This window comes from Monodelphis domestica, chromosome 2 (genome assembly GCF_027887165.1).
Source record: "Monodelphis domestica isolate mMonDom1 chromosome 2, mMonDom1.pri, whole genome shotgun sequence".
NCBI lineage: Eukaryota > Metazoa > Chordata > Mammalia > Didelphimorphia > Didelphidae > Monodelphis > Monodelphis domestica.
The window spans coordinates 145,492,324-145,520,239 of NC_077228.1; the positions used below are offsets into that span (position 1 = coordinate 145,492,324).

The 27,916-nt window shown below is 37.6% G+C and overlaps 1 protein-coding gene across 6 annotated transcripts in view; it reads right to left on the reverse strand.

Moving 5' to 3' along the window:
• WDR64 (WD repeat domain 64) overlaps nucleotides 1-27,916 on the reverse strand; it is a 229,641-nt gene that overhangs the window by 100,840 nt on the left and 100,885 nt on the right. For all 6 annotated transcript variants that reach the window (XM_016430227.2, XM_007481554.3, XM_007481553.3 and 3 more), the window contains 3 exons: nucleotides 24,069-24,208; nucleotides 4,192-4,318; nucleotides 345-493 (listed from right to left, as the gene is read on the reverse strand). In XM_016430227.2, coding sequence (XP_016285713.1) covers nucleotides 345-493; nucleotides 4,192-4,318; nucleotides 24,069-24,208 — 416 coding nt within the window. The remainder of the gene's footprint in view (nucleotides 1-344; nucleotides 494-4,191; nucleotides 4,319-24,068; nucleotides 24,209-27,916) is intronic.

The following is a 27,916-nucleotide window of genomic DNA, read 5'->3' on the forward strand; positions in this document are numbered from 1 at the left end:
TAAATAATACATCTAAGAAGATGAGGATAGTACCAAAGCCAGGTTGTAAGAAATAAATTCAGAGTGTAAGCCAATTTCTTATCCTTAATTTATCCATTTGAACTACCTATTATGATGGGCAAACATTGCATTGACACAGTTCAAAGGATGACAGGAATCGCCATGCTTCTCAGACAGGAGAGGCCTGCTTTTCATGGATTATCTTTTCTTTTTAGAACTATATGGAAGTAGTTCCAGAAATGCAGGCTTACCTCACAAACACAAACATTTGCCTACTTACTCAAAAATGTATATGTGGAAGAGAACTTTCTATTTGATTTGCCTTTTTTGTTTGAAGAACTTACCTTGATGATAGATTCAGAGCAGACAGTGAGCAACTGGTGAAAATGTTTGTTAAAAACCATGACATTGATGTCTCGATCATGACTATGTGGTATCTGTTTTGTGTCTTGTATCATCCGAGTCAAAGGATACATGTCAATGACACTAGATCCTGTTATAGAAAAGTGTGGGGGAGAGAAAACATTTTAAGCACCTATGTTGTGTAAGACATTCAAATATAAAATATATTAGAATTCCTGTCCTTAAGAAGCTCACACCTTAATAATGAAGGATGAATGTATATTCACACAACTATGAGGCAAGGTATAATGTGAGAAGCACAAAATGAGAGGAATGAAAGGAGAGATAGAATACTTCCAGCTAAAGGCATCAAGGAAGCTTCTAAAGAGACTACTATCATGCAGGGGGTTTATGTGAGGAAAAGCACAAAGGTAGTAGGGGAAGGAATAAGAATGAGGATTAACAAATAGTTTAGCCTGACTATAATGGAAACTATATAAAAGGGAGGAACATGAAAAAAAAAAAACAGGTCATATAGGGAGAAATAGATTATAGAAGGATGTCAGGATACAAATTTTATATTTGTGAACAATGGAGAATAATAAGGTTTTAAGTAAAGTTACACTGATCGCATTGATGAGGAAGAATGAATATTGAATGAAGAAGCATGAATATTGAAGATAAATGGAGAGAGTGGCAATTAGAGATAGAGAGGTGATATAGGAATTACAAGTGTACAAAGAGAGGGACAAGAAGTTTGGGTGATAGTAGAGAGAGATGAAAGAAAGGGTTGGGTAGGAAAGATAAAGTATTTGATTGATATCTGACAAGATTTCAATATTGAGGAAGGGGATAAGTCAAAGATGCCTGAGACTTTAAGCCTAGTTAACTGGATGATGAAGCCATCAACAGAGATGGGAAGTTACAATAGGGGAAAATACTAAGTATTTCACATTTGCATTTGGGATGTCAGTGGGCTATCGTGATGGAGGCTAGTAGGCACTTGCAACTGGAGTTCTAGAGAGAGATCAGAGTTGACAATGTTTATATGGGAGTTATCCATAAAGTACTGATAATTGAAGCCCTGGGAACTTGCTTGGGGAGCTAGTCTAGCATGCCAAAAAACAGAATCTTGAGGGACACCTTAATTAGAATGGCAGTGGCTGAGTGAGTGAAGGCATAGTCAGAGTAGGAGAAGAATCAGAAGGAAATTGTGGCATGAAACCACATTAGGTTGTGGGTTAAATAGCCAATCAGTGGGATTATTATTATTATTCCTTTAAAAAATAAATGAGCTTTAAATGGAATTGTTACCTTTAAGAAATTCTGACAAATGAGGTAAACATGGTTTAAACAGAGAAAAACAGTCTATTTTGGCCACATTGATTTTTCAGAGACTAGCCATTTGGCCTCATTGATTTTTCCTTCCTCCCTGAATCCTGTTTGCTTATTTTTCTTTTCTTTTATAATATTATGTTGCCTACTTTGTACTTCCCCATGTTTTTGTAAGGTATAAATGGTATCTGTCAACTCTGCTGGATAGAAACTTTCATATTTGGTGAATGGAATTAGTGTTTATAAAAGACTTCCTTAAAGAATTCTTAAAATATGATCTTACTAAATATAGCTAATCATGATGATTCTAAAGAAATGGTCCATTATAAAGCATTATGCCAATATTAAATAAAATTCATTTCCAAATTAGTACAGTGAATTTGGTTAGATTATCCATTTGGAATAGCCTAAGTGTTTGGCTTGTCTTCAAGTCATGCAATGAGCTACAGAAACAGGGACACAAACTTACAAACTACTAATTTTTTTGTTTCCATAGTCAAACCTCCTGTGCATCTAATTAAACTTGTAACTTTGGACAAGTCACTTAGCCAGGCATCTAGATTTAGAGTCAGAGGACCTGGGTAAATCCCAGGTTTGTTTCTTACTTAAGAATAGTCCTTTGCAAATCCCAAAGCATAATTGTTATTGATGTTGTTACTAAACTATGCTCAAAACTGAATTTTTCAGCAACTCCCCCCCCAATTAGTATAAATTCTAGCAGAATGTTATGCAGAGAAAGTAGCCTTTTTTCTTACTCCCCTCTTTTCAGATATTTTGCTGTCTGAGAACCTAGCTACTATGATGGTAAATGATCCTGAAATGCATAGCTAGGTGGTTACAGATGCCGACTAGCACAATGAGAATGTAACAGTCCACACCTAGCTATGGACAAGGGAAACAGAATGTACAGAGGGGCTTAGAAGAGAGCATGCTCAGTCTTGGCTAGGAAAGCCTCTGACCCTTGATCCCAGCTTCCCCCAGGTTAGGCGGGAAAAACAGGTTTCTTTGTGTCCACCTGGCTAAGAGAAACCACACCTATACCTTGTCGTTAACCAATGATAATCATCCCTATGTATTGTGTATATTTGCATATCAAAGAGATTAAAAGGGGAGCCACAGCAATCTCCACCCTCTCTCTCTTGGATCTCACCTCTCACCTATATCTGTCTTTGCTTGAGCTTGGCCTCTAGCCAAGCTCCATCTTTAATTCCTTTCCTCCTCTATCTCTCTCACCTGGGACCTGGCCTTTGGCCAGGCACTTTCTTTTCTCTTTCATGTCTCCGACCTGTGTGGTATAAATTTGGAATCACTGGATGACTGATGCCTTGTGTTATCCAGATAGATCGGGGTTCTGCTATGGCTCCATTATAATCAATACGGCCTGGTTTCTGACTCATTTCTGCCATCTCATATCTGTAACTTGGCTCCGCCACGCCCCTCGTGGAATCCTAAAATTCTATCCTTCCTCTATCTTTCTTACCTTGTGACTTCTCCCCACAGAGAAAGAAAATGGTTAGGGGATATAGTGAAGACCTGGTTTAAAATTTAACAAGATTATTCTGGAACTGAATTTTGTTTCAAGGGTTGAAAAATAATCTATTTTTATCCCTGGTATCAAGCATTAGGTGAAAGTGGTTGATCACTATAGCTCAACAGCGACCTCATTAAAAATTCAGAGAAGACAGAAGTGAGAAAGATATTCTCTGCCACCAGCAAAGTAAAAGTCATCCCTCAGAAAAAGGCAATGACTTTTCAATGACTTCTCTGCTAGTGGCCTATAACTGGTGGTTGAAGGGAAAAAATACTTGGGAAATGCACTGAAGTTAGACTTCATGTAGGAAGAATTCCCAACATTATGTTGGTTAACCATTAAAGCCCCTATTAATAATGTCTAGCATTTTTAAGTATGAACCCTTCTTCTTCCTTGAATATGGCTTTCGTTTCTTCAATGCTAACTTCAAAAGACTGAGGCAAAATGCCTATTTCTATTCGCTATAGGGCTTTAGTATCAAGTGCAAAGGAAAGAAAAATGGTCTAGTGCCAGCCCTGGGTAGACATAAAGAAGGTGCTGAAGTGACTTGTTGAGCAAAATGCCTGTTAGCTCAGCTTGCCTGTGCAGCTGTTAGGAGAGGGGCCTCATTACTCCCTCTTCAGAAAGAGGAAGTAGAACTGGCTGTGTGGATAGCATGAATGCTGCTTTTATGTGTCAGCAGGATCCATGCCACTCCTCTGTTGCACTCAGTCCAGGTTTTCTATGAATATCCCAGTGGCATTTTCAAAGAGAAACAATTCTTTTCACCATCCTATCACCCCCACCAACCTATTTGCCCATTCCTTGTCTGTAGAAGGGAGGAGGGAATAGAAAACTGGGTCAAATATCTACTTTTATCAAGTTAAAGCTAATGAATTGTTACTATTAAACCTCTTCTCCATATCTAATATATAAATACTCATGTAAAATAGATTTAAAAAAAGGGGAAAGAGCCTCATCATCAGCTTACTGAACACACTGACCTGTGATGAGCACGCCATGGTTGTAATCAAATATCATTGCATAGATCTGCATGTCCCCTGGTCCTCCTTGATTGTCGTGGAAAACTTGTAACAGTGAAAGAGTTTGTATGTCCCACACTCTAAAAACCTAGGGGAAGAAATGCATAGAATTCAACACAGTCATATTATTTGACTTTTCTTACCCAAGGGAATAGATGAGGCTATTTTCAGAGCCTGAAATAGGATCTTAAAAATCTTGCAGCAAAAACAGTTAAAATGATGATCCATAAATATGTCAAACTCCAGTTTAAATCCTACTTATATTATTATTTATTATTGTCAGAGGGGAGCAACAGAAATGATTAAATATATGGTATATCAGGATATAATAACAAATTACATTATAGGTATAACATTATAGCACATGTAATGTTATATATTATATAAGCACCACAACAATGGAATTTTTATATCAATTCCATTCAATAAGCATTTTTTATACAGACAAACTGATAGACAGATAGATATGAGAAAATATGCTTGAAGCTAAATATATTAAAATAGATATAATACATGTGCTTATCTCTTAAGAAGTTTACATTGTGATGGAGGAAAAAAAAAACAAAAAACATTTTATTGGTGTGATGGATGGATTTTAAGCCAGGAGACCAGGATTCAAATCCCATTTCTATGTAGCCTCAAGCAAGTCACTTACCTTCTCAGGGCCTGAAGTTTTGTAAGCAACTATAAAATGAAGGGATTGGATCACTCCATAAGCATTAAGTACTTGCTATGCTGGACACTCTTCGAGGCAATGGGGAGCAACGAGCTAGAAGGGACCTGAGAGCTAATTTTCTCCAACTCCCTAATTTTGCAGATGAAGAAAGTGAGGAAGAGAGAGGTGAAATGATAAAGATAGAAACGAATTAGCCCTTGCCCTCAAGGAATTTGCATTTGCCCTATAGTTATTTTCTTGATAATGTAAGGGAAATTTGGATGGAGCAGGCACTGGCTGCCGTGGGATCAGGAAAAGTTTCTTATAGGGAATAATACTTGATCTCAACTTTGAAAGAGGTAACTGATTCTAAGAAGTGGAGGGGAGGAGGCCTGGCAGAGGTGTCAGTCATTCAAAAGGCAAAGAGACAGGAGATGGAATGACATGTGGGAGAAATAGCAAGAAGACTAGTTTGATTGTACTATAGAGTGTATCAAGCAGAGTAATACTAAAGAAAGCCTGGAAATACAGGCTCAAGTGAGGCTGTGAAAAATTTTAAGCAATTGAGGAATTTGGATTTGATTATAGAAACAGCAGGGAGCTACTGTAGCTTACTAAGTAGGAGTGTGATGCCAATCAATCAACAATCATTTATTAAGTATTCTCTATGTGCCAGGCATTGTGCTAAGCACTAGGGATACAAAAAACAAAACAAAACAAAACAAACTTTTGAAAATCAGGTCCCTTCTCTAGAGTAGCCCATAGTCTAATGGAGGAGACTATGCAAACACCTATGTACAAGCAAAAATATTCAGGATAAAGTGGAGATAAGACAGAAGGCAGGCAAGAATTATAACTGAATAATAGTCCCCCAAGGAAGCATCTTGTTCTAAGTTGGTGCTTATATGTAGAGAAATAACTATAATGTGATATAGATCCCCCCCCTTTTTTTTAACTCAACAAGAAATGTTCATATACATAGTGGTAAATGTGCTGGTCTTTAATAGAAGGCCAGGATTTCACAGCCAGAGACAGGGTAGAATAAAAAATCTATTCAAAGCATGGATGACATTGTGAGAAACAGTATGGATATGCAAGAATCCAGAATGAGAATGGGAAATGAAGAATAGTCCAATTTGTTTAGATTTTAGGAAATGAGATAAGGCTGAAAATATAGGCTGTATAATACTATACTCCTTCCATTATGTGGCAAGATGTAAGATGGAACTGAAACAATAAGTATTTGTTTAATAATGGCTATGTGCTAATAAACTAACTGAGCTAGCTGTTTTCTCTTTGCCCTGAGGAAAGGATTTAAATGTCAAAATGGAAAGATTCAGATTAGATGTTAGGAAGTACTTGCTAATTATATGAATTAAAACATGGTATCATACTGAGCATTTGAGGGAATATTTTCTGCATATTTTAAAGGTGTTTCTATACAACATTATTTCTGCAAGTATCTCTTGGATTGAAAGGAAGAATTGAAGGAAGGAGTTTATGCTATCCCTAAAATGGAACTTAAATAATCAATCAGCAAGAAGAAAACTCATAATTAGCTCATTAACTAGGACATAGTTTGTACTTTTATTGTTAAGTACTTGCTTAAATTTCAGGTACCTTAATTTATCACTGTCGTGTTGCTTATTACGAAGAGAATGAGCTTACATTTAATAAATGTGAATTATAATAGCTCAGGTAGTATTTCCTTTCAATGATCCTATATTTCCTGCCTTGCTCAGAATTTTTATATCAGTTGTCCTCAAGGCACAGACTCATACATAAGGTAACAAATTATCCTTGTCAATAAAGCTATAAATAAAGTTCTGGGCAATATTTTTTCCCCAAGAAATTGTATCTTATGTAGGGACATTACTAAAACCTTGGATGTATGAAGCAATTTTCCACATATATAATATTTGGTGAATGATATTGGCTATTAGATGACATTCATTTAAATGATGTTGGTTTTTTAATTTTTGGATTACATTCATTTGCCCAAGTATGGTTAAGGAAGGCAGGCTGTGCAAGTAGATTTTCTAGTCAGTTGCCTAAATGGTATGACTGTAGGGGTCTTTAATAGTCAGTCGATCAACATTTGTTAAGCGTACACTATGTATGAGTATTTGTGCTAAGCATTAAGAGCCTGAAAAGGATTCTTCTGCTGTCTTCAAATGCTTTCCCTGGTTCACTGATGAAGACACTAATCAACTCAGGATTAGACAACTTCAGGGCATAGTCAATTGCTATTGTAACTGAGTTAAAGAAACTCTTTGGTGTAAGCAAAATATTATTGCCTGGGCTATACTCATCCCAATGTGGGGAAATGTTTCCTCTTCCTCCTCTCTTTCCTGGTAGAATAAGAGAAAGAATGAAATTAAATAATGCAAATGTGGTAGATATAAGAAAAGCTCCCATACTTGGATTCAGAGGACTTGGTTCAAGTCTCACTTCTGCCACTTATTACCCATGTGACCTTGGGCAAGTAACTTACCTTTCCTGGCCTCTGTTCTTTCATCTGTTTACAATTTATTGTGGGTCAGTTCCAATGCCCACTAGATATTTTCCAAGTTCTCTTCTGGCTGTGATCCATGATATAGCTAATAGGATTAAGAAGGGGCCAGAGAGGGTTCTGAGGGTGGTGAACATGGAAGCAAAGGATAAGACTCCAAAGGATTGGGTTGGGGGAAAGAGATTAACAAGGAAATCAATTTCAGAAAAATATCCTTTCAAGGTCCTCGTAAAAGCATCGCTAGGGATCCATAATGGTAAATATTTTAAAAATTATTTACTTTTTTAAAAAATTCCAGCTATATAATAAAGCTATAACTATTAAAAATCAACTTTTATTGATTTTAAAACTTGAACTAGCAAAACTATTTTAGATTAACAGAGGTCATTCCTTTTTTATACATTGTGAGAGAAATAGCCTAGCATGCAACTGACTTAGTATTGATGTATTGATGATGAATTGAAAACTAAAGTGATTTATCACATCTGCATAGAAGACAAGGACCAGGCCTGTGGTGAGGAGTGAATCGTAAATGGCAAATAATGTAGTGCACATGGTGAAACAGTAACAAGTGCTATAATTTAAATACTTCCTGTCATTTTTTCCCTTAGCAACTTCACAAATATTTAATTACCTACGTAAATTCATTAAGTAGTCATTGAATATACTGTTAGATACAGTCCAAAGTGCATGAACAAGGCCTGATATCTACCCTTCTAGGACTATACAGTCAAATTATTAGGTCTTAGCTGTCACTCAAATATGGTCAGATGCAATTGAGATGTAGTTCTGCCCAGGTACACAAATTAAATCAACAAAAGGAAAAGCATAATTATCCAAAAGGGGAAGGGGAAGGGGAAGGGAAGAAACATTTATTTTTATTTTTTAAAAACCCTTACCTTCCATCTTAGAATCAGTACTGGGGGGTGGGGGGGAGCAGCTAGAGATGGTTCAGTAGATTGAGACCTCAGATACTTCCTAGCTGTGTGACCCTGGGCAAGTCACTTAACCCCCATTGCCTAATCCTTACCACTCTTCCAAGATGGAAGGTAAGGGTTAAAAAGAAAAAAGAATCAATACTATGTATTAGTTTCAGGGCAGAAGAATGATGAAGGCTAGGCAATGGGAATTAAGTGGAGTCAGAGTTGAACCCAGGACTTCCCATCTCTAAGCTTGGCTTTCAATCCACTAAGCCACCTAACTGCCCTTAATAATAATTGTTATGTGAACCTATTATTTGCCAGGTGCTGTGCTAAGTACATTATAAATATTTTCCATTTAGTTCTCACACAAACCTGTAAGGTAGGCACTATTAATTTGATTTTACACTTGAGAAAACTTAGGCAAATAAAGGTTGCTTTAAGGTTTGCTAAGCACTTTACAAATATTATTTTGTTTTCTATCCTGATAACAACCCTGGGATTTAAATTTGGGTCTTTCTTACTCTAAATCCAATTGTCTATACTCTTTGCCAATGAGCTAACTAGAGCTAGTACCATAGAACAGAGTACATACTTAGTGAGAAAAGGTGAAAGCTCAGCTATCAAAGTCCAGCAGACCAGGGGAGAATCCAATGTTGTTGTGGGAGGGGATGAGGATGACAGCCAGGAAGTGATATGGAAACCTAGTAACAGAGTGTATGTAGAATACAGGTGGGTACATATAAAGGTGTATTTTAATTTAAAATCTAAGAATTTTGATTTTTGTTTGAGATTGTATTTTTATAAAAATCCAAGATTTTGATTTTTGTTGGAGAAAAGATCTTCAAGGAGAAGCTTGATAACTCCTAAATCCAGAGAATGAATTGTTGCAGAAAGATGCAGAAAACCTACACTTCATCAAGAAGATCAAGAATGAACTTTGAATATGGTTGATTGAACTGAAGTTTGATTGAATGTTTATTGTAAATGTACACATTTATGCCAAAGGGGACTGCCCCTAATTTGGCTTTCTGTCAATGCGCCTAGCAAAACATTGGTTTTGCTTACTTTTTCTATTCCTCCCTCACTACTCTAATTTCCTCTTAGAAAATTGAATATTGTGTATATCTATAGTTAGAAGTGCATTTAGGACTACAAGATGATTATGTTAAATGATCAATGGGGAGACTAGTCTCCCAATGATCATCAAGGGGATTGTAAACCTTAAAAAATTCTCAGACCCTACTTCATAAGGTTTGGTTAAGACCATTCCCCATTTAAACAATGAAGGGACTTAGATCAGGAATGTGAGACCTCTACTCCACCCCTACTTAAGCCTGCTTTAGAGGAAGAAACTCCTTGCTGAACAATGAAAAATACTTAAACTCATACTTATAGTAAGGCAAAAGTTCTTAAGCTGTGCCTATTTTTAGATCTAATACAAAAGGGTGCTAAGTACCTATAAAGGTGAGAACTTACTCAGAGATTTTTTCAGGTGTGAACTTAATCAAAAGTTTAAGCCTACTTAGGTGTGAATTAAGAATGGTCTGTCCTTTGGAAAACCTCTACTGTGATCCGTAGATGTGAGAACTTAGGGGAGGTGACATAGGAGAAAATTCCCTTTAAAAGGAAGTCAGAAGCTGAGAGAAGGGGTCTCTCTCGGGAGATTCAGCTGGGAAAAGCTGAATTGGAGGAGGCAACTGGTGTCTCTCTGAACACTAGAATCTAGCTTGGGACAAATCTTGTGGTTAGTGGATTGAAGACTGACTGATCTCTCTCTTTTAAGGCTGGCCTAAGCTGGCCTAGCCTTTTTCCTCATTATTCCCTTTCTCTCTCTCTCTCTCTTTCTTTAATTCCTCATTTGTATTAAATAAAATCTCTATAAAAACCCAGCTGACTTGGGTATATTTAATATTTGGGAATTTTCCCCTGGCGACCACCTTATATTTGATTTAAAACAAGACACTGTCTTGAAACCATATTTTCTACAGTCACAATTTAAGCCAAACACTCTTTTATCACTACAGTTTATGACAACCAACTATTTTAATCATTACAAAGGTCAGGGGAAAAGTGAGCTTAAGTAAGTATGGCTGGTCTCTGGCTCAATATGGTCTGATTTATTGGTTTACTGATTTTCTGAATAAATTAAATTAAGCATGTGCTTGTTAAATTCTTTAATTCAGACAATAATTTTCTGGAATGACATGGAATACCATTTTAACTAAGGCAGGATACTGTTCAAGTATAGCAAATTAAATTCCAAGTTAATATTATATGTTGATGAATTTTCAAACAGTACATAGTACCCATCTGACACTAAGTTGCAAAACAAGTAAATGACTTAATGATTGATGATCTCCAGATTTCTTTATTTTGGGTGTGTATGTGTGTTTGTGTTTGTATTAACCATCATTTCTTCAACTAGGATGTAAACCTCAGGCAGACATGCTATACTTTGTCTACACTACCATCATTGCTATAGTATTATTGGTTTAAAATGAAATTCCAATAAATTCTTCATTAACTGACTCACATTTAACACAACAGAAAGGGAGGATCATCAATACTGAAACCTGAAACATGATCAGTCTAACCCTATTTTTTCCATAGTGAACTACATTTATTGGGGGGGAAAGTTAAGAGAAAGTTGAATATAGTGGGATGCTCAAGTGGGTAGATGCCATAAGCCTGGTCACCTCCCTATACTCTCCAATGCAACTTGTTCAATCACCAAACTTAAAAGAATTCTTATTTTTCACCATCTCCCTAATTCTCTAAGAGAATCAGGCTAATCCTTAGCTAGCTCCCCTAATGAATTACCAGCTCTATAGTTGTACCCCTGGACAGAGAATATAGGAAAGCTTAAGGGAGATTTTATTGAGCCAGAAGTCAGTCACACTTATTCTGCCTCCCTTCTCCATGACCTTGTCAGGTAGCCACCTGTGTTCCATACATGTTCTAGTACTAGAACACCACCCAGCCATGATTCTGTGTAAAGGAAATTTCATCTCCTCCTCTTCCTAGATTGTTGGCCTACATCTCACATCCCATTTTTGCGTGGGGATACTGCATGAATGAATATGAATGCACAGGCATATGTACAGGGACAGAGAATAAAAGGGTATGGGCATGACCCAAGGGGTCTCTATTCCCCAGAATGGCAGTGTGAGAGGCTGGCTGATAGCCATGTGAGTAGAGCAATCACGTGGTCAGATTTAGGTTAGAAAATAGGCTTTACACTTCTAACTATTTGCGTTCTATATTTCAAGTGATTATTAATAAACTCTATGGAAAATAAGAACCTGGAATTATTAATTTAAATCTAACATTATGGTGAATGAACACAAAGGGATTTGAACCCTCAATTGGCTCCCCTATCCCTGAGATGGAAGGTAAAATCAGACCAGGAATCATACTTCCCTTTTACCTCAGAATCTAGTCCCTTCTCTCTTATAGTATGGCAATTTCCTGTAGTCCTGGCTGCTGTGGGATAAGTGCTATATTGTTGCAATTATCCTATAGGTTTGTGGGACATAAATCACTTTAATTGGGCTTTACTGATGATTCAAGGACCTCTTATGGGTTTATTCTTTTTTTTTTTTTAACCCTCACCTTCCATCTTAGAATCAATACTTATTGATTCCAAGGCAGAAGACCTGGAAGGGCTAGGCAATGGGGGTCAAGTGACTTGCCCAGATTCACACAGCTGGGAAGTGTCTGAGGTCAGATTTGAACTTAGGATCTCCTGTCTCTAGGCCTAGCTCTCAATCCACTGAGCTACCCAGTTGCCCCGGTTTATTCTTTTTTACTCATAATTTTATATACATAAGATTTTGATATTTTATTTTTTATCAAGAATTTAATTTTTGCTTTTCTTTTATTTGTTTTTTTTGGGGGGGGGAGGTTTCTTTTGAAAATTGATTCATATACCTCATAACTTATTCATGTATCCCAGAGTGATTCTGGTGCTGGTCAACACCCTCCTCAGGGGAGGATTATGTAATTATCCTAAAGACCAAGGTTTGATCTTTTGGAGAAATTTTAGGAAAAGAAACTTGCCAATACCCCAAATCAAGAAAGCAGATCTTTTTGGAGAAGATGCCAAAAGGATGCCTGTAGAAACCACACACTGCATCAAAGATCCAGAATGAACTTTGGGTTATAATGAACTGAAATGAAGGGGGTTGAACATACTTATTCTGAATGTAAACTCTTATGCCAAAGGTAAATACCCCCTAATTGGTGTTCTGTCAATGTGTCTAACAATTATTTTTTTCTCTTTTATTTCCCTCTCACCCCCAAATTGTTGTAATTTTCCCTTTGTAAAGTGCAACAGTCCAGGATCTTAAAAAAAAAAACAAAGGAAGGAAGGAAGAGAGGGAGGGAAAGAAGAGAGGGAGGGGGAAGGAAGGAAGGAAATAGGGAGGAAGGGAGGGAGGGAGGAAGGAAGAAAATAAGGGGAGGGAGGAAGAGAGGAGGGAAGGAAGGAAATAGGGAAGAAGGGAGGAAGGAAGGAAGGAAAGAAGGAAGGAAGGAAAGAAGGAAATAGGGAAAGAAATAATACAACTGTGCACAATGAAAGCAATAGCAGCAGCACAGCAGCAGTAATAACAATCAGCAACATCTGGAACCCTTTGTTAGCTCTTGCCTCATTCCGTAACCTATTTGGGACTAGAGCTTATATTCTTTCATTATATTGCCCCATGTTAACAACTTGGGGCTTGTGGTGGTAGTACACAGTTCTTATTCATATTCAGACTTGTGTAAGTCTTCTTCCATTCCAACTTTACAGGTTCAGGCTTTTCATATTTATGATGATTGATTATTAATATTGTGGTTCAGACCAAATTTTCTAAATCTAGTCAACGACCTGCAATGCACCATAAAATTATACTACTGTGAGGAAAAAAAATACCTCTTATACCTAAAAGAATAAAAAGGAAAAATCAAGACAAGAAAGGATAATGAACTTTTTAGAAAAGAAGATTGAAGATGTACAAATTTGGTTTAAATGGCATTCATGTTGATTTCCATAGGGCTAGGCTTTTTCTTTCTCCAAATCCTTGGGTCACCACTGGAAAAGATCAGGTCTTTAAAGTTAAAGACAGATAGTAATTTAACACTGAAAATCATTCAAACAGAATGTCTTGCTTATCAACACCTGTACAATCAGATTATTCTCCTTCTGGAATTAATGTCCCCAAGTACCCATATCTTTTTGAAAGGCAACTATTCTGTAATGTTGCTATATTAAATTCAAGCAGGATCTATTGTAACCTGGTGATCTCCTCCTCCCTCCACCAAGTAGAATGCAAACTCCTTGAGGGTGAAGATTGTTTTCTTTCTCTATTTGTATCCTTACCCAACAGGTATCTGGCATTTAGCACCTGACATAGGTACATAATATTTATTATTATAACAACAAAATCAACAGCAACAAACTTGAATTTATGTAATACTTCAAGACTTTCAAAGCACATCACAAATATTATCCCATTTTATCTTCACAGCAACTCTGTGAAGTAAATGCCTTTATTATTCCCTTTTTTTGAGGAAACTGAAACAGAGTTTAAGTGACTTGCCCAGGGTCGTACAATTAGTAAGTGTCCAAGAATGGATTTGAACTCCGTTCTTCCTGACTCCAGGCCTAGTGCTCTCTCTACTATATTGCCTGACTGCTTGATAAGCTGTTTAATGATTATATCAATGTTAACAATTCCCATCTGTTACCATAGTACGCACACATTTATACATGCAAATATGAGGCAGTTTGGCAGGGAAGCTACTAGTTGAGGAGAACAGGAAATATTTTATGCAGAAGATGGAATTTGATCTGTGTTTTGAAGGCAACAAGGGATTCTAAGAGGTAATTGTAAGGAGAGAGTGCATTCCCCTTGGGAGAGGGAGAGGGAGAGGGAGAGGGAAGCAGTATAATGTTATGGATATGGGAGATGTAATGTGAGGAACATCAAGGTAAGTCAGACTGAATGGGCCACAAATTATAGGAAGGGGAAGGATATTACAAATAAAATAAAACTATATAATAATATTAAACAAAGTAAAATATAAAAGTAATGTTTAGCAGTGAGCTCTTATATACTCTGTATTGGCCAGATCACTGTGTTCAGTTCTAGTCTCTGCAGAACATTAATGAACTGTAGCATATGCAAAAGAGGCTGACCAGGATAGTGAGGGCACCCAAAGCCACGCCATACATAAGAATAGGATGCTGTGAATTGGAGAAGAGAAGATTTAGGTGAGAAATGATAGCTAGCTTTAAATGTTAAAAAAAATTCATGTGGAAGAAAGATTAGACTTATTTTACTTGTTCTTGTAAGGTAAAACTAGAATCAATTGGAAGAAGTTATAGATAGGAAGATTTTGAAACCATAAAGAACATTTCCAGTGGGCTTCTAAGGAGATAGTATGTTTCTTCTCTCTGAAGGTTTTCAAAATAGAGACTGGAGAACTGATTTTCAGAAATTTTGAATTTTTCTTGAATTTTTTTCAGGTTGAACTAAATGACTTCTAAGGTTCTTTTGAGGTCTGCCTTCCAGCATTATTTCATATTACTCCTCTCCTACCTCATATGCAATCTATGTTTGAGCCAAACTGGACTACTAACTTCTATGAGTTCCACATACTATTTCCTAAATTCATGTATTTGTATGTCTTCTATCCATGCTAAGACTATAGTTCTCCTTGTCATCTCCCTTGGAGATTCTTTATTCTGTGAAGATTAAATTTAACTCTCCCCTGATTGTGAAAATTAAATTAACTTCCCTGCCCATTTTTAGATTTAATCACCAAAAGTGTAAACTTTACCCTACTTAAAAGTTGAGTGGGGAGATCTGCCCACTTTTATATTTACTCACCAAAGGTATAAACACCCCATAAATTCCTGGTGACTTATTTTAAATATAATCCAGTCCAACCTTTTTATATAATTAACCTTTCTTCTCCCTGACAATTCCAAGCTTAGCTCGCTTGTCGCCTGCTCTGGGAAGCCTTCCTTGACCCTCAGCCATGAATGCTCTCTCTTTCCTCACATACTCCTAAGTCATTTTGCCTGATAGGACCCTTTCATTCTCTACGTTGTACATATCTCCCTCTTACAATGACTTGAGGCTGGGACTGTTTTGGCCTGTCTTTGTATTTCCAGTTTCTAACAGTGCTTTGCATATACCAAGTGCTTAATAAATGTTATAGCTATTGCCTGTCACTTGTTCCTATCACAGCTAGGTGGCACAGCAAATAGAGCTCCAGGCCTGGAATCAGGAAGACTGGAATTCAAATCTGGCTTAAGATACACCTAGTTGTGTGACTCTGGGCAAGTCACTTATCCCTGTTGGCCTTAGTTTCTTCATGTGTAAAATGAACTGAAAAAGGAAATGGAAAACCCAGTATTTCTGCTAAGAAAACCTAGATGGGATCAAGAAGAGCCAGACACAACTGAAATAACTGAATAACAACAAATCATTTCCTCATGCTGCCCCTGCTCTCATCCCTAATCATTTCAAGATTCATGCTGATGACCTTTCAGACGTCTCAGCCTCTCTGGTTTCACTGCTTCTTACTGTCCTTGACTATTTATTGCTGTTATCCTTTATATTAGCAAAATAGCAATGTGGTCATGGCTTGGCCTCTTTCAAGATTTTTAATTCACTGCTTTTCTTCTTTGACTATAATTCTCCTTGTTTTTCTCTCTCCCTCTTTTCCTTCCTCCTCCCATGTTATAATTGCTCAAATCTATTAAGAAACTTTTTAAGTGGCTCCTCAGTTATCCTCGGTTTCAGTAACTGCTATCCCTCCTTGGATTCATCCATACCTGGATTCAAATCCAAAGTCTGTCACTTTCTAGCTATATGACCACTTAAACACACATATATGTATACATAATGATAAGTCTCTTACTCATTGTTTCATATGCATGACTCTCCAGCTAATTGGTAAGGTCTTCAGAGGCAGGCCTAATGCCAACACTTCTTTCTTATCTATAGTAGCTAATACAGTGTCAGGCCTATTGTCTAAACTCAATAAATACATGTTGATAAACTGGATAAATTAGACCCTAATGTATGAATACTTGAAGAATCTGTGATTTTGACAGTGTATAGAACTTTGACAAGATGAGGTTTTTGGAGACAGAGGGAAGGAGGCAAAAACTAGAATTATAGAAATCTCCGAGGCCCCAACCTCTACTGATCCTCCCACCACAAGCTGTTTCTTTGGGGGCAATGGAACCCCAGTTAGAGCTGGGTAATGAGGGTGGGGCTGATTACATGGAACAGGATTTTGTATTTCCATAGAGGGTTAACTGTCAGAGCACTGCCCATGTGCAGCTACAAATTGAATAGGATGTCATCGAGGGAGCTGAGGTCTACAACCTGGGATGTCTGGGTCCCTGTAATCTTACTTTTATTTCTGTACAGTGGGGACGATAACTACTGAAATTTTCCAGTTTTATACAACTTTATTCAGACCATGCTCCTGACTTTCCAGGACTTTTTTTTTTTACCATATTTGACCAGCTTGAGCAATTATTTTGACATTGCCCTCCCTTTCATACTTTTTCCACTCAAGTTTTTGCTAAAGCCATCATGGAAATCCCCAACCCTTATTCATTTGTATTTTTTAATTTCCTTGTTCCAGGTTTACTAAGTGTTACTGAAGGAAAATGCAGAATTGCAAAAACTTGACCTACTAAACATTCATTCACCTTTTTGTTCTTCACCTCTGCTTTGCAACTCTATTGCCTACTGATTCTTCTGCTTAGCCAAGTTCTCTGCAATCTTCTACCCTGCCTATCCCACTTACTTTCTCATTACTGTTCAACACAGGCACTTATCAGTCCAGTTTCCTTATTGTTCCTTTCAAAACATTTTCACATCATTTGCAGATATGCTTTATTAAGAGTTCTTCCCTTTTCCTAGGATGCTATAGATCTTAGGACCATATATCTATCTAGAGCTGGAAAGGACTTCAGAAGCCATCTAATCTGTCTCTCTAATTTTATGGATGATGAAATAGAGGTCCAAAGAGGATAAGCAACTTGCCAAAATCATACAGGTAACCAGATATCAGAGATGTAGTTTGGACTCAAGTTATCTGACTCCAATGTTAAGACTCTTTCTATTAAACCATGCTGTCTTTCTTTAAAGGCAGACATCTGGAGTGGACTATGCACTCATGGCTCCAGAGATGGCATCCTTCCCTTTGAATGTCCTCCCCCTTCCATTTTATACGTTCATGTCCCTCCTCAATTTCTACCTCTTCCCTGAAATCCATCCAATGATGTATTGAGGTAAGGGACATAGAGAAGTGTGCCCCATAGTAGAATGGAACCCAAAACATGATTGACTAATCTACAAGAACCCCATAGCTAATGAAGGAAAAGAATCATCCCCCACAAAGAAGCATAACCCAGTAGTGAGTGAAACTAGGCTGAGAACCAGAGAAAGATACCTAAGAACTGGCCTACTATCTAAAAGAATTCTGCTTGTTGGGTTGTGCAGATATCAGATGGGGGGGGGCAAATGAACCCTTGATTGATGATATATCAAAGAGCACTGACTGTATTGCTATGCTACAAAAATTATTTTTATTTTATAATAATCAATATGGTGGATTCCAAAAAAAAATGTAGACTAAGGATCAAGAATGCATCCCAGATTTAGCAGTAGCTAGTTATAAGATTTTGACTAATCACTTTGACACCCTGGTTTCTTCATTTGTTAAAATGAGGGGCCATGTTTTTGTGATTTTATTTCACATGGAATGAGAAGGGTTAGCACCAATGCTAGGACACTTTGTATTATATCATCTCATCACTATAAATCCATCTATTCTTCTCATTATTGATGGGAATGGTTAAAAGATTCAGGGATTCAAGTTTTGTTGAAAGATTACTACTACCTTATACTAAGTCAAAATGGCTATATTATTTAGATATAAAGAGTAATATAACTAAATTAGGGGAACACAGAATAGGTTACCTGACAGATCTTTGGAGAAGGGAAGAATTTACCAAACAAGAGATAGAGAATAATGTAAGATATAAAATGAATAAATGTGGTTATATTAAATTAAAAAGCTTTTGTACAAACAAAACAAATGCAACCAAGATTAGAACAGAAGTAATACACTGGGAAAATTTTTATAACAAACATCTCTAATAAAGGTCTAATCTCTCAAATTTATAGAGAATTAAGTCAAATGTATAAGAATAAAAGCCATTCCCCAATTGACAAATAGTCAAAGGATATGAACAGGCCAATTTTCAGATGAAGAAATCAAAGCCATCAATAATCATATGACAAAATGTCCTAAATAACACTTGATTAGAGAAATGCAAATTAAAATTGCTGACAAAACTGCAAACAAACTCACACCTACTATAATGGCTAATATGGTAGTAAAAGAAAGTGATAAATTTGGGATGGGAAGTAGCAAAATTGGGACACATACATTGTTGGTGGAGTTGTGAACTGATTACAACAATTCTGGAGGACAATTTGGAACTATACCCAAAGGACTTTAAAACTGTGCATACCCTTTGATGTAGAAATACCACGACTGGTTTTGTATCCCAAAAAGCTAAAAAAAAATGGGAAAGGACCTACTTATACAAAAATATTTATAGCAGCTCTTTTTGTGGTGGGAAAGAATTGGAAATTGAGAGGATGCCCATCAATTGGAGAATGGATGAACAAATTGTGGTACATGTTGGTAATGGAATACTATTGTACTGTAAGAAATGATAAGCAAGATGATTTCAGAAAAAAGCTGGAAAGATCTAACTGATATAGAGCAAAATAAGCAGAATTGGGAAAATATCATACACAATAATAGCAATATTGGACAATGATTATTTGTGAAAACTTGACTTTTCTCAGCAATGCAATGATCTGAGACAATCCTGAAAGACTTATGATGGGGAATGTTATCTACAGAGAAAGAACCATTGGAGTCGTCTTTCACATCAGTGTATCTTTGACTTTATTTAAGGGTTTTGGTTATATATGACTTTGCTCTTACAACAATGACCACTATGGAAGTGTGTTTTATATGACAATAATTTTTTAAAAAGATTACTACTATCCCAGGAATCAGGTACCCAGGCAGAAATAGAACTAGATTTTTTTTCTATATTCTGCAGAATTGTTGGAAGGATATATGAATGCACACTTTGGGGAGATATAGAATAGGAAACCAGATACCACAGGGGGACATCTTTAACAGCCTTGCATACCTAAGACAATCAGACGTTCATTGCAATGAACACCTACAAAATGATTTAACTTCTCTGAGCCTTAGTTTCCTTATTTATAAAATGAGTATACCAAGACTGGTATTATCCACTGTCACAGTGTTGATTGTAGGAAGATGTACTTTGTAAATCTTAAAATGTTATGACAATAGCAAAGATTACCCTGGAGAAGGACTCAATGTTAACTGAGAGGTTTGGATATCATGGAAAGAATGAGAAAATGTTCTGTTTTGTTTTTTTCTTTCTTTTTTTTTATCATATAAGGGAAACAAGGTAGTGAATAGTGAGTCCTAGATTTGGAGTCAGAGAGCTTGGGTTCAAATCCTGGTTCTACAACTCCCTCAGTGTATAACTGAGAAAGTCACTGAATATCTCTGGATCCCCATTTTCTCAACTGTAATAGAAGTTTGAGCTATTAAATTCCTGAGGATTTTCCTACCTCTAAATCTATGATGTTATGATGCTGCTAATAAGTTTGCAGGTCTGTGCTGTATAGGAGTTGCCTCACGGGCAGTTGTGTTCTCAAAGAAGTGGTAAAAAGACAAATGGAAAAGAGTAGGGATATTGAAGGAGTTCAGGACTAAGAACTCTAAACTTCTTAGTGAAATGGGAGTTGAAGTTATTTGCTAAGTATATATCTCACCCTTAAGTTCATCCCTAGTTTACTTCAAGGCTCAGTTCAAGTAGGATGTTACAGGAGGCCTTTCCTAATCAGGTTTGCTTTAATCTTGTTAACCTAACCACTGATTTCTGAACAATATGTTTTGTGTTAGGCACCCCACACTTCCTAATCAAATGTTTTATCTTTAAAAAAGTGAAAATCTTAAAAAGAATAGTAACATCTAACAATCTGTTTGCTATTTATTATAAATCACCCACTTCTTCCTCTTTATAACAGGCCAGAATGAGTCCAATTGGTGCTTGGGAACATTGCCAACCATTGTTCCTTTCAATTTTGCTAATGAAATGAAAGTGGGTAAAGTTTTTAGTTCACTCAGTATTTATTTTCCCAGTGATTTTCAATTCCACTTCAGAAACAGTAGCTCTACCACAGCTGTTAGACCATTGAGCATGGTGTGTAGAAATGCAATCAGTTGTTATTTTAACCATCAGAAGAGGAAATACTATTCACCATGTGATGGTAACAAAGGAGAATGATGACAACCTATTGCATGAAGTTAAAAAAGTACTCAGGATTTCTCTTGAAATATTGAGCACATAGTAAGCACTAATTTTAATTAAGAAATGGTCAAACTGTCTTATCTGAAGTTTTTTTTTTTTAAATCCTTACCTTCCATCTTTGAATCAATACTTTGTATTGGTTCCAAGGCAGAAGACAAGTAAAGTCTAGGCAATGGGGGTTAAGTGACTTGCCCAAGGTCACAAAGCTAGGAAGTGTCTGAGGTTAAATTTGAACCAAAGACTCTCTTAATCCAATAAGCCCTCTAGTTGGCCATTTTGAAGAAATTTAGAGAAGTAATGGATTTTAAAAATTCTTCTTTAGCTTCCTTTTACAGACTCATTGAAGATGATGAGATTTTGAAGAATTGTCTAGTCCATTCCTCAGTCTCTGGGCAAAATAACTATGGCAAAAGGATATGCTTGTCTTTTTTCTTTAAAATTTCCTGAGAAAGAAGCTCTGAGACTGTTTTTCTGTTCTGTTCTGTTTTGTTTTGTTTTTAATTTGTTTTTTTTTTTTAATTCACTGTAGAAGGGCAGGTAGTGGAGAGGGACATTATAAATGCATGTAAAAATAAATAAGTTTTTTTTTTTTAAAGTCATATCTCCAGAGAAGGAAACTCTGGTTTTCTCTGCATAACAAATGTGTCCCATTGTCTCAAACTCTTCTTTTCAGGAATGACTCCCCAAAGTCCTAATCCTTCTGTTTAATTTTCCTGTTCCCTCTGGCCCTGTCCTGAACAGAATCAGAAAACAGAAGGTCATTCTCATACAATAACTCTTCACCTTGCTAGATCTTGAAGGGAAAAGGAAAAATAAATATTCAACACAATTTCAAACAAACAGTGATACCACTATGTCTAATTACAAAAACTTTGGAACTAGAGCTTTTACCTTAAGCTGTAATGCCTCTCAGTTACTTACTGTCTCCATCCAATAGTCTAATGGGAGGGAGAGGGTAATTTTAAGGCTGCAAACCTGAATGATGGGAAGCATCATGCCCTCAAAGGAAATGGGAAAATTTGGAGGAGCAGATTTATAGGAGAAAATGATCAATTCAGTTTCAGATAAGTTGAGTTTAAGAAGTTTAAGAGTTTAAGCAAGACATTCAAGAAGTTCAGGAATCAACTAAGGATGTGGAATTCAGAGGAGAGTGGTATAGAGATCTAGATAGAGGTGGTGACTGAACTCACAGACGCAGACTAGAGATCTTCAAATTTTAGAGGGAAGGGATATGGGCCCATGGTGATCTAGTAAATACAATTGATAAAAGAATACCAAGATAGAATTAGAAGAGGGTAGCATAAGAGGAGATAAAGAATATAGGAAAAAAGAATAATTCTCAGTATCAAGACTTGCAGAAAGATTAAAGATGAAGCCTGATTAGTTAAGAAATCATCAGGAGCCTCTGAAAGAGTAACTTCAGCTTCAGTAGAATTGTGAATTGGTATTTAGGGGATTGAGGAGTGAAAAGGTGATGAGGAAGTGAAAGCAGCGAATGCAAATTGCTCTTCCTAGGACTTGAGCAGTGAAGAGAAGAGATAGATGACTACAGCTGACAAGGGTTTCTTTTTCTTTCTTTCTTTCTTTCTTTCTTTCTTTCTTTCTTTCTTTCTTTCTTTCTTTCTTTCTTTCTTTCTTTCTTTCTTTCTTTCTTTCTTTCTTTCTTTCTTTCTTTCTTTCCTTCCTTCCTTCCTTCCTTCCTTCCTTCCTTCCTTCCTTCCTTCCTTCCTTCCTTCCTTCCTTCCTTCCTTCCTTCCTTCCTTCCTTCCTTCCTTCTTTCTTTCTTTCTTTCTTTCTTTCTTTCTTTCTTTCTTTCTTTCTTTCTTTCTTTCTTTCTTTCTTTCTTTCTTTCTTTCTTTCTTTCTTTCTTTCTTTCTTTCTTTCTTTCTTTCTTTTTCTTTCTTTCTTTCTTTCTTTCTTTCTTTCTTTCTTTCTTTCTTTCTTTCTTTCTTTCTTTCTTTCTTTCTTTCTTTCTTTCTTTCTTTCTTTCTTTCTTTCTTTCTTTCTTTCTTTCTTTCTTTCTTTCTTTCTTTCTTTCTTTCTCTCTTCCTCTCTTCCTCCCTCCCTCCTTTCTTCCTTCCCTCCCTGCCTCCCTCCTTCCTTCCTTCCTTCCATATAAGCATATGTGTAGGCAATGGGGAAAGAGTGATTAGATAAGCAAATATTAAATATGTAGGAAAAGATGCTGCTATCTCTATACTGATGATTCACAGACTTATATTTCTTTGCAGAGAGCCTTCCATCATCATTCACTGCCTACCCATTTCAAACCGGATGTCCTGTAGGCATCATAAATTCAAGTCAGTAAATCAGTCATAAAATATTTATTAATTGTTTACTCTGTGCCAGGCAATGAAGAAAAAAAAAACTATTCTCAAGGAATGCTAATGGAGAGACAATATGCAAACAATTAGGGATGTATAAGATATATATGTAGTACAAATGGAAAGTAGATAAATCAGAGAGAAGATACTAACTATAAGTGGGCAGTGGGGCAGAGAAGTAGAGGAGAGATGACTGCACCAGAAAAACCTTTCAAAAGCTAGGATTTTAATAGAAACTGGAAGGAAGTCAGGAAGTGGAAGTGAAGAAAGAAGCGTCCTTGGCAAGTAAAAAGGCAAGGAATCAGGAAATATAATGTTGTGTGCTTAAACGAGAACCTTTCTAGGTCTAAAATATATTTGCTCTCATCCACCCCAGGTTTTGGCCTCAGGGTCCTTTGACGAACTGTCATTTGTATCTCTTTCCCACAATCAGCCACCATCTATGCCTCCTCATGCTTCTAGGACTTTCTGACCCAACCATTCCTATCATCTTCTGAAGCATAGGGATTTCCTTCCCAAGTCCAGCCCCACTTTTGAGGGCTTGTTTTGTTTTCTTATAAAATCCTTATCTTCTATTTTAATATCAATTCTAAGAGAAAAGCAGCAAGGGCTAGGCAATCAGGGTTAATTGACTTGCCTGGAGTCACATAGCTAGGAAGTGTCTGAGTCAAATTTGAACCTAAGTCTTTCCAACTCCCTGTGGGGTGTTTTATCTGCAATGCTACCTGGCTGTTTTCTCCCACCATTTTTTGAACTTCCTTTTTTGGGGTAGAAAGCTCCACCAAGCTTTTAGTCACCCAGTCAACCTCTATTTAATTTCTCAACTCCAGTTTTACTCCATAACTCCTGCCATCCTCTACCTCCCACCAATGTCTACTCAGTATTTCTTGACATGACCAACCAGTCACCTTGATCCAAAAATAATAAATTTCCCAGGTTTTCCACTATATCACTGCTTGAAAAAAAAATTTACCTTTGCAGATGAAAGGCTGATCACGTGCTGATCTTTTTCATTTATAACAAGCTCTGTGATACTGAACATATGACCAACAAGTTTCCCTACAGGCTTGGTGCTAATATTGGGATGCCATAGCCGGAGGATTTTGTCATCTCCTGAAAATTAGGATACAGATATTTATTTATTAAAGAAGTGTTTGACAGAGCTCAGTAAGTTTTTCTTCCCTCTGGTGAACCCAACCATATTTCTCTATTTTAATTCCTAGTTAACTTCCTCCCAGGAACACCCCCAATTAGTTTTCTAGCCTGAAAATAGATTTCTGAACCATTTTAAAAACTTAACAATATAACGTACATGATATATTAAAAATATATGATATTATAACAAATAATGTGTTATATATAACATAATAAAGGATACAATATATTATAACATAAGTTTAAAATTATACATATATTTTATATAAAATACCTGCTGTCATAATTTTTTTCTCATTCCATAGCTTGTTTGTATATATTTAAGAGAAGTAGTCTATCAGCAAACATGGAATACTTTCACCAAAAAAATTTAGTGACAACATGGAACTTATGTTGGAATAACATCACCCTGAATAGTTTCTATAAAATAATCTAACATTACAAATATTTTCTATAAGAACTAAATTACTTTGCTTTTAATATAAAATCAAAACAAAAGCCTAAGTATCTCTCTCCCCCCCAAAACGTCAAACAATCTTATCAAGAGTAATTTTAACATGAGAGAATATTTCTCACCCTTCCACAGTTAATATAATCACAGAAAGTCTAGAATGTAATTACCAAATATAAAGTATGAGCTAAAGATTTTTACAACCTTGAAACAACCATGCCTGATCTATCATTCAACCACCAAGCATTTATTTTTAATTTTTTATTTTAATAGCAAACTTCCACATAAGTTTTTGAAGTTATATGATCCAAATTGTCTCCTCCCCTTCTTTCCCTCCTCCCTCTTGGAGCTGGCAAGCAGTTCAATCTGGGTTATACATGCTTTATTATGCAAAACACATTTCCTATTTTTGTACATCTTATAAAATCAAAGCCCTAAAACATATACCCAAATAAAAAGTGAGAAATCATATGTTTTCATCTGTATTTCTACTCCAACAGTTCTTTCTCTGGAGGTGGATAGCATTCTTTTTTCATAAGTCCAGAATTATCCTGGATCATTGTATTTGCTGTTAGTAGCAAGTCTATCACATCGCTGAGATGGCGATTGCAGCAAAGCACTGTGGAGTGCTTAGCGTGTGTTGGAGCACAAAAGACAACACGGCCATCCAATGCAGCTGAGGAGTCTCCAGGTGTAATGACTTTTCGTGCCACTGGACCCAGGCTTCCAACGCTGAGAGAGTGGGACTGTCTCTGTGCATCGACTTTTCCACTTAAATCTCCTTCACGCACAAGTGTCTTTGTGCACACTCATCTATCCTGACCCCGTCCACCCTCTTTAAGACCTGCGGTGATGGGGGAGTGGCGACGCAACAGGTGGAGGTGACCACTGGCAGTTGTAGTCACGATCCTGCACGTAGGCGGCTCATGGACCAGTGGTCGCTCGGCCCTGTGGGCAGCAGGGATGTTCGGCAGCATCCTGGGCGACTGAGCAGCCCTCTCTAGGACAGCAACTGCTCACCCTAATCAAGGAGGGGACTAGAAAAGGTGTCCTAAACATTGCCTGCCCTACAAACACCTGGTCAGCACACTGCGCCTGGCGGGTCATCCCCTTTAAGCGGTCGAAATAAAAGAAAAAAATACAAAGAAACTCCTACTAGGAGTGTGGAACATCAGAACATTACTTGATAGAGAGAATACCCCAAGACCTGAGAGAAGAACAGCTCTAATCGGCAAAGAACTGGCGCGATATAACATCGACATCGCAGCCCTAAGCGAAACACGCTTACCAGAAGAGGGATCACTCAGCAAACCCACCACTGGATACACCTTCTTCTGGAAAGGTAGAGCCACAAATGAAGGCAGAATCCATGGTGTTGGCCTGGCTATGAAGACCAGTTTGCTCAAACAGCTGCCAGACTTGCCTGTGGGCATCAGCGAGAGGCTCATGAAGATCCGTTTGCCTCTCAGCAACGACCGGAATGCCACAATCATCAGCTCATATGCCCCAACACTGTCCAGCACAGAGGAGACCATCGAGCAGTTCTACTCTGACCTGAGTGCTGTCCTGTACTCAGTGGCCCACAAATGACAAGCTGATACTCTGGGAGACTTCAACACTCGCGTTGGGAAGGACCATGAAAGATGGAAAGGAGTGCTCTGCAAACACAGCGTGGGCAAAATGAACAACAACGGCCTACTGCTACTCAGAAAATGCTCATGAGTTCGAACTCACCATCACGAACACTATGTTCAGAATGGTGAACAAATATAAAATAATGTAGATACACCTACGATCAAAACAGTGGCATCTCATTGACTACATCATTGTACGCCGGCGAGACATCCAGGATGTAAAGATCACCAGAGCCATGAGAGGAGCTGAATGCTCGACAGACCACCCAATTGATTAGAGTGACTCTTCAAATGGCGCATTGCACCTCGCCATCTAAAACGGGCCTAGTCAGTTCACGTATTTTACAAAGTGAGTTGTCTTAGGGATTCATCTTATTTGCAAACATTCCAGTCCTGCCTGGACAACAAGCTGTCTGCAAGGGACCACTCACTGGAAGCTCAACCGAGAAATGGAACCAGTTCAGAGATGCAGTGAAGGAAACATCAAAGGCAGTCCTAGGCCCAAAACAACGCAACCACCAGGACTGGTTCGAGGAGAACAACACTGCTATTGAAGACCTGTTGAACAAAAAGAACAAAGCCTTTATGGAGTGGCAAAATAACCCAAACTCTGCTCCTAAAAAGGACAGATTCAAGTCTCTCCAAGCCACGGCACAGCATGAGATCAGGAAGATGCAAGACCGATGGTGGGGAAAAAAGGCAGAAGAAATCCAGCGCTTTGCTGATACAAAAAACTACAAACAATTTTCAGTGCCCTCAAGACTGTCTATGGGCCATTAAAACCTACCACCACTCCCTTGCTATCCTCTGACGGTGAACACTCTCATAAAAAATAAAAAAGGCATCAGCAACAGGTGGAAAGAACACTTCATTCAGTCAGCTTCTCAACCGACCTTCTTCAGTTGACCAAAGCGCCCTTGACCAGATCCCCCAAAACCGCACACATTGAACAACTTGACGTCCCTCCTCAATAGAGAAAGTCCAAAAAGCATTAAACAAATGAGTACAGGCAAGGCACCCGGTAAAGACAGGATCCCACCGAGGTGTACAAGGCCTTAAAGGGAAAGGCGCTTCAGCATTCCACATAGTGCTGACCAGCATATAGGAAGAGGAAGACATGCCCCCAGAACTCAGAGATGCCTCCATCATAGCCCTATACAAGAACAAAGGCTCACGAGCAGCCTGTGACAACTACAGAGGCATCTCACTACTCTCCACTGCTGGAAAGATCCTCGCCCGTGTTATACTCAACAGACTCCTGTCATCTGTTTCAGAGCAGAACCTGCCTGAATCACAATGTTGCTTCCAACCAGATCGCAGCACCATCGACATGGTCTTCACGGTGAGGCAAATGCAGGAAAAATGCTTGAGCAGAACCTGAGTCTCTAAATTGTCTTCATAGACCTGACGAAGGTGTTCAACATAGTGAACAGGGACGCATTGTGGGTAATCCTTAGCAAGCTTGGCTGCCCAGCAAAATTCGTCAAACTGATCCAGCTCTTTCATGTCGACATGACAGGGGAGTCCTATCTGGTGGAGAGACTTCTGATCGCTTCAACATCTCCAATGGCATGAAACAAG